At 43.3% G+C, this 7,960-nt stretch overlaps 1 protein-coding gene across 2 annotated transcripts in view; it reads right to left on the reverse strand.

Moving 5' to 3' along the window:
* Positions 1 to 7,699, reverse strand: part of RNASEH2B (ribonuclease H2 subunit B) — a 42,201-nt gene extending 34,502 nt beyond the window's left edge. For both annotated transcript variants that reach the window (XM_044287324.1, XM_044287323.1), the window contains exons 1-3: positions 7,542 to 7,699; positions 3,579 to 3,650; positions 980 to 1,087 (exon numbers count right to left, since the gene is read on the reverse strand). In XM_044287324.1, coding sequence (XP_044143259.1) covers positions 980 to 1,087; positions 3,579 to 3,650; positions 7,542 to 7,605 — 244 coding nt within the window. In that variant the 5' untranslated portion in view covers positions 7,606 to 7,699. The remainder of the gene's footprint in view (positions 1 to 979; positions 1,088 to 3,578; positions 3,651 to 7,541) is intronic.
* Between the last annotated feature and the right edge of the window lie 261 nt (positions 7,700 to 7,960).

Consider the following 7,960-nt stretch of genomic DNA (forward strand, 5'->3'; position numbering starts at 1 on the left):
TAATTTTTTATTTTTTACACAAAGGTGTCCATATCCTTTAAGTTACCATGTCACATTCCGTTATAACCATGTTATAACAGAAAGCAATAACGGAATTCATAACGCTGATGTGAACCTGGCCTTACACTATTAAATCTTCGCTGACAGACACATCATATTGACAAAGGGAATATTAAAAGACCTTAACATGTATAGCTTGGAAGAAAGAAGAGACCGAGGGGATATGATAGAAACTTTTAAATACATAAAGGGAATCAACTCGGTAACGGAGGAGAGAATATTTAAAAGAAGAAAAACTACCACAAGAGGACACAGTTTTAAATTAGAGGGGCAAAGGTTTAAAAGTAATATAAGGAAGTATTACTTTACTGAGAGAGTAGTGGATGCATGGAATAGCCTTCCTGCAGAAGTGGTAGCGGCAAATACAGTGAAGGAGTTTAAGCATGCATGGGATAGGCATAAGGCTATCCTTCATATAAGATAGGGCCAGACGACTATTCATAGGATTCAGATATATTGGGCAGACTAGATGGGCCAAATGGTTCTTATCTGCCGACACATTCTATGTTTCTATGTTTCTAATATTAATGCCCAGATGTCAAAATGGGACATTACCTTTTTGTGCCTCTGTGGCTACTAAGGGTGCGGAAAATCTGCATGAAATTGAACCAAAACCATACCAGCTGATACCTTGGTACCAAAGCTCACTTCGGATTCCTATTTTAAAATGTTTTTTAAATACATAGATAGGAATATCGTAGTAGTAATGCACCAAAGTCTTGTGCAACCTCGAGGAATATGAAGTTTGCCTACACGGAGACCATACATTTTAATGCTGTACAGAAACAGCATTAACAACAATGTTTTTGAATTGAGTTTGGATCTATGATCCGAAGCTGGATTCGCACAAGCCTAATGCTACCTTTACATAGAACAGCATATTAAGCTGACAATTCGGGGATTGTATTAACTTTCTCACCTTCCTGAACTGTCTGACCAATAAACCATGACCGATATTCCTCCTGGAAAACTTTCACTTCGCAGACCTGCTGTCCACAGCTGATAAATAAGAACATGGCGCCTTTATCTAGAAATACATAAGAATTGATAGTTAGCCATCGCACAATCAAAAAACGTCAGACACGTAAGATATCTGCCGTGCCTATGAAGAGACAAGCCGCTGCCAGAAAACTAAAGGCCCCCATACACATTAGACTTACCAGCTGACAATCTAATATGTAAGGGGGTCAGAGGTGTCCGTTTACGCCTTGTTGCCCCTCATTTAAAACACATGCATGTTCAGCCAAATCTGTATTATGCAAGATTCAGGAGAGAAAGCTGTTCACTTTTTGAGGCGAGCACTTGCAGGGAAACCCCTTCATGGCACAGGGTTTACAGTATGGAGCAAGTTCCCCATTTTGTTTGGCTTAGATACAGGATTTATCAAACTGTCATGTGGTAAAAGTAGCAATAGCGAAACTGATGACAATGGCAATTCTGCATTTATACAAGTAAAGTTACGTCCACGTGCAACTTATTTTGTTTCAGAAAATCTTCTGCCGAATTACTTGTGGATTTTGCTGTGGATTTCACCCAATGCATCGCAAAGGGTGAAATTTGCAGGAGAATTGTAAAATCTGCGCTGCATATCATCTTTTACACAGAATTTTGGCCATCCACTTTGCAAAATCCATGGGATTAACTTGAAAGGGGTATTATGGTTATATCAAGTTATCCCCTATCCTCAGGATATTAGATCGGTGGTGGTCTGTAAGATGGAACCTCCAACCATCACAAGAATGGGGACTCCATCGCTTCAGAACCCACCAAAACAATAGGTTGACCATGTGCACTGCTGCTATATCCATCTTTATGGGACTGCCGGAAACAACTGAGCGCTGTACTCTGCTATCCCTGCCAGTCCCATAGAGAATAAATGGAGAGGCACAGGCTCAATCAGCAGTTCCATTCATTTCAGGGGGCTTTTATTCTGCTGGAAAACAGCTCTCAAGTGCCCAGTTTTTTGCTTTGGGCACAGGAAACTGCAAAGCTGGGAGCTGTTCTACAGCAGAATAAAAGTGCCTTTCCTAGACATGCAATAAAGACCCAAAGTGCACACAGGGATGTTGGGGATGTGTTTGCAAGGCTGTTAGTTATATTGGTGAAAATGAGGTGACACGCTCCCTTTAAGAGCATCCATCCCTGTGTGTTACATAGCGCGGTCAGCCACATTGTGATTGCTCTAAGCAGTTAGCATGTAGCATACAATAGGGTTTTTTATCTGCATGCCCTGTATTTCTCGGTTCTCCCTGTACTAATTATTTTATTGAGATTTAAAAGAATACTGTGTGAATTAACAGGACTTCTGATGCATACGATGCAATTGTGTCTGTCTCAAAAACAGCTCAAAGAAACACCTCAAAACAGCCTTCCATTCATTTCAATGGGAAGCAGCACTTGTTTTTGTTTATTTTTTTTTTTTTACACGTGGAAATCTTGGAGCAGAATCCCCGCGCTGAAAAAAACGGGCAGATTCTACACCGATTTGTTTAAAGGGGTTCTGCGGTTTGTTTAAACTGATGATCTATCCTCTGGTTAGATCATCAGCATGTGATTGGCGGGGGATCCGACCCCTGCCGATCAGCTGTTTGAGAAGGCAGCGGCACGGCCTTCTCACTGTTTACCGCTGGCCCAGTGACGTCACGTCTAGTATCAACTGGCCTGGGCGGGGCTACGCTCCATTCAAGTGAACAGAGCTTATTGATACTAGTCGTGACATCACTGGGCCAGCGGTAAACAGTGAGAAGGCCGTGCCGCTGCTGGAGCGCCGCGGCCTTCTTAAACAGCTGATCGGCGGGAGTCCCAGGGGTCGGACCCCTGCCGATCACATGCTGATGATCTAACCAGAGGATAGATCATCAGTTTAAACAAAGTGCAGAACCCCTTTAGGCTACTTTCACACTTGCGTTCGGAGTGGATCCGTCTGGTGTCTGCAAAGATGGATCCGCACCTATAATGCAAACGCTTAGATCCGTTCAGAACGGATGCGTTTGCATTACCAGGAACAAAAAAAAAAAAAAGATTTTTTTTTTGTTCATGGTAATGCAAACGGATCCCTTTTGACTTTACATTGAAAGTCAATGGGGGACGGATACGTTTGAAAATTGAGCCATACTGTGTCAACTTCAAACGGATCCGTCCCCATTGACTTACATTGTAAGTCTGGACGGATCCATTTGCCTCCGCACGGCCAGGCGGACACCCGAACGCTGCAAGCAGCGTTCGGGTGTCCGCCTGCTGAGCGGAGCGGAGGACAAACGGTGCCAGACTGATGCATTCTGAGCGGATCCGCATCCACTCAGAATGCATTAGGGCTGGACGGATCCGTTCGGGGCCGCTTGTGAGAGCCTTAAAACGGAACTCACAAGCGGAGCCCCGAACGCAAGTGTGAAAGTAGCCTAAATCAGTCGTTGGTCCTAGTATATGGCGGGGTCACAGAAGACTGTAATACGCCACTAATGATAGCATTAAGATAAGCATTTTCAATCAAGAATGAAGAAGTAAGACGCCCATATCACCTGAAAGGGGACTGCGTAACTTGGCAAACAATGTTTTATCACTTGGCTTCTCTGCATCATCTTTCAGGGAATCTGAAATGAGATGTGAAGAATTTACAGAAATCCACAGTGTATAAATTATCACCAGATAAATACAAAAAGATCTGTGAACAGATAACAACAAAAATGCAGGTTCTCAAAATGTTTTTAACCCTTTCAGGACCCTGCCATTTTTCACCTTAAAGAGGACCTTTCATCAGTTTAGCCCTAGTCTAATTATGGTCTTACCTTATAGGGTGCACATAGGAAATCCACGGCACACCATTATAATTTCAATAATCAATGGTTTTTTTAATTCATACTAGTTTATACACCAGCTTTTTTGTCCCATCCAGAGTAATCACACAAGCATCAAAATTAATAAAGCAGTACACTCTGTGTACTGTTTTATTAATTTTGATGCTTGTGTGATTACTCTGGATGGGACAAAAAAGCTGGTGTATAAACTAGTATGAATTAAAAAAACCCATTGATTATTGAAATTATAATGGTGTGCCGTGGATTTCCTATGTGCATCAATTGACTTTATTCTTCACGAGCACCCAACATCTAGGGTGTGCAGATCTCACACCTTCCCTTACCTTATAGGGTGTCCCCCACTGATCCCATAGCACTTTTTTTCTTCCAAAGACCCACCCGTTCGTGCGCTGTTGGCCCCGTTGATTTCGGCGCATTATATTATAATGAGCTAACTCGGTTATACTAGGCGGAGACTGGCAGTTTCGCTGGGGGCGGTTCTCTTCTCCCTGACTGTGAGCGCATCCAATCAGAGCGCACCGCTCTTAGCCAGGGAGAATGTCTACTTCATGTTTGGATCATTTTGTAAATTACATTTCTTTTTTTGGGACGTTAGGCTTAGAAGTTTAGAAGCAAATCTTAAAAAAAAAAAAATATTTTTAAGAAAATTTCCAAAACCCAATTTTTAGGGACCAGTTCAGGTCTGAAGTCACTTGGTGAGGCCTACATAATAGAAACCACCCAAAAATAGCCCCATTTTAGAATCTACACCCCTCACTGTATTTAAAACGGATTTAACAAACTGTAAAGCAGCGTTTTGGTGCCCGCCTCCAGAGCGGAATGGAGACTGATCGGAGGCAAACTGATGCATTCTGAGCGGATCCTTTTCCATTCAGAATGCATTAGGGCAAAACTGATCCGTTTTGGACCGTTTGTGAGAGCCCCGAACGGATCTCACAAACTGAAAGCCAACACGCCAGTGTGAAAGTAGCCTTACCTTCATTCCCCACGTCAGTACGATTACAAGGATACCACGTCTGCATAGCGTTTGTGTTTTAATACATAAAAAAAATTAAACCTTTGAAATAGCATTTTTCTTTTCATGGCCATATTCGGACCCCCATAACCTTTTACGGTTACATCTATGGAGCTGTGTGAGAGCTTATTTTTTGCAGAGTGGTTTGTAGTTTTAATCCATACCATTTTGGGGTGTGTATAACCCTATGAACCCTTTTTATTCAATTTTTTGGGAGGTGAAGCGACAAAAAAAAATATATATAAAATCGTGAATCGCCCATACTGCATTACAGCGTTCACCATACAGGATAAATACCTTTATATTTTAATAGTAGGATATTTTGTAACATGGGGATGCCTATGATCATTTAAAAAAAAAAATTTAATGTGGGGAAAGGGGAGTGATTTTAATTTTTGTATTTAAAAAAAATAATAATAATAATTTTAACTTTTTTTCACATTAACCCCTAGGCCTCTTGCACACGAACGTGTGCGCCCTGTGGCCGTCCTGCAGCCTGCAAATTGCAGGCCGCAATGCACGAACACCCACCGTGGGGCAGACGAAGCAGATCGCATTCACTTTAATGGGTCCGCGATCCGGCCGTTGCGCAAAAAGATAGAACATGTCCTATCTTTTTGCGGAACGGAAGTACGGAACGCAACCCCATGGAAGCACTCCATAGTGCTTCCGTAGGGTTCTGCTCCGGGCTTCCGTTCCGCATCTCTGGATTCGCGGAGCCATTGAAGTGAACGGGTCCGCATCCGTGATGCGAAATGCACACGGAACGGTGCCCGTGTATTGCGGATCCGCAAATACGGTTCGCAATACGGCCACGGAGTGCACACGTTAGTGTGCAATAAGCCTTCGTATACAGGAGTAGAGATGAGCGAACTTCTGTTTTAAGTTCGGCGTCTAAAGTTCGGGGGCGGGTTAGCGGAGAATCCCGATCTGGAACCGGATATGGATTCCGACTTCCGTTGTGGTCCGTGGTAGCGGAATCAATAATCGGCCATTATTGATTCCGCTACCACGGACCACAACGGAAGTCGGAATCCATATCCGGTTCCAGATCGGGATTCTCCGCTAACCCGCCCCCGAACTTTAGACGCCGAACTTAAAACAGAAGTTCGCTCATCTCTATACAGGAGGTTTTTTTCATTTTTCTTCCCCATCTACCTTGAGCCAAAACTTTTACATAGCTGTATGAGGGCTTTTTTTTTTTTGCAGGACAAGTTGTATTTTCTAATGCCACCATTAATTATGGCCTACAATGTAGTGGGAAAAAAAATTCCAAATGGGGTGGAATTGGAAAAGAAAAAAACTGACCTATGGCCTTCATTCTCTGGATCAGTACGAATACAACGAAACCCCAAATGTATAGTTTTTTTTTTTACATCCCCATATTCTGACCCCCATAACATTCTTATAGTTACGGTATATCTACTGAGCTGTGTCAAGGCTCGTTTTTTGCAGGACAATCTGTCGTTTTTATTGTTATTATTTTGGAGTGTGAGACTTTTTGATCAGATTTCACAGCATTTTTTGAGGGGGTACGCCATTCGCAGTATTGGAAAATATTTGTATATTTTAATACTACGGGCGTTTTCAGTCACGGTGATGCCCATGATGTTTATATTTTTTATTTATGTATTTCTTTTTTTAGTCTACGGAAAGGGGGGGGCGATTTAAACTTTTATATTTTTTTAATTCTTTATATATTTTATATCCTCAGCAATGACAGCGAGCAGGTAAACATACGGTCCATGAGCGAGTAAGATCATGAGTGCAGGAAAATAGTCCCGTGGGCGGCCCGATGTGCACAGCATCATAGTAACCTATGATGCTGCATGCTCCCGTGCGCACGATGTATGCCACTCCGGGACATATGGCCCGCTCACGCACCGTATGTCTCGGGGGGCATACAGTCGTGTGCATGAGCCCTAAGAGCGCCGCTTTCTCTTCAAACAGCGGATCAGCGGCGGTGCTGGGAGTTGGACCCCCACCGATCTGATATTGGTCATAAATATATATAAAGGAGACAACCCCTTTAAGTGCCCTTAGGAGACTTGAACATGCAATCGTCAGATTGCTTCTCTCACAGGCTGCAGTTAATTTCCCATTGCAGCCTGAGGAAGTTTCGTTATGTTCTTATAGAGCACTGTCACAGGCTGGGCCCCATAGGAACATGGCTGTGGTAATCCTCGGCGCCTCTACCATTGTGAGCGAACAGCTTCCCCGATCTCTGCACCTCTCAGATGCTGTGGTTTCAATTTACCAATGTGAACAGAACCAAATGGCAAAAGGCATTGAAAAAATCAGTGCAATGTTAGGGGCCACACACACAGGATTCATCACAATAGCTGAAACAGAAAAGCAGAGCAGTTTCCACAACAACCAATCAGCTTCCAGCTCTCATATTTCAGTGGTCTGTTTTCAAATGAAAGCTGTATTCTGATTGGTTGCTATTGGCAACTGCTCCACTTGCACCACTTTAGTGCCGTCTCTTTTTATTTGGATGCATGTATCTGTGGCCTCCATGTTACGTCCTAGCAGAAACAAAGTTACATCTCCCTCAAACTACTCAGTGCATTCCTATAAACAGTGCAGCGACCAATCGGTAGTAAAAACGCACTGTATGAACTAACACATAACGCCAGGCCTATGTATACCTGGAGCTATGAGCACCCACTGGTCACTGGGCACATCCCCGGGTTTCTTCCTCCTGGGCGGCATGTTCTATCAGCAGCACTCCGGTCTGCAGAGACTTGGCGCCCTCCTGGGTTCAACCACGTCGAGCGAGGGGAGAGGGGGAGTCTTTTAGCGATATTTGCATGTAAATGTCTACATGACAAGAACTGCACGACACATACTATGTTATCTGTAAAACAAAGTTCAGTCCTATAAAGAAATAAACATAACAATTTAATACGAAGCAAGGTATTATAGACCCCCCCCCTCTATAAAATGGTAGCTTCCGAGCGCGATTTACTAGTCTGCAGCAGGACACAGTTTAGAAGACGCTTCCTGTCACATTGCTGAGGAGGAGGCTGCACTCAGTATATAGGCAGCCAGGAAGCTCCCTGCACTC

The sequence above is a fragment of the Bufo gargarizans genome, chromosome 3 (assembly GCF_014858855.1).
Source record: "Bufo gargarizans isolate SCDJY-AF-19 chromosome 3, ASM1485885v1, whole genome shotgun sequence".
NCBI classification, from domain to species: domain Eukaryota; kingdom Metazoa; phylum Chordata; class Amphibia; order Anura; family Bufonidae; genus Bufo; species Bufo gargarizans.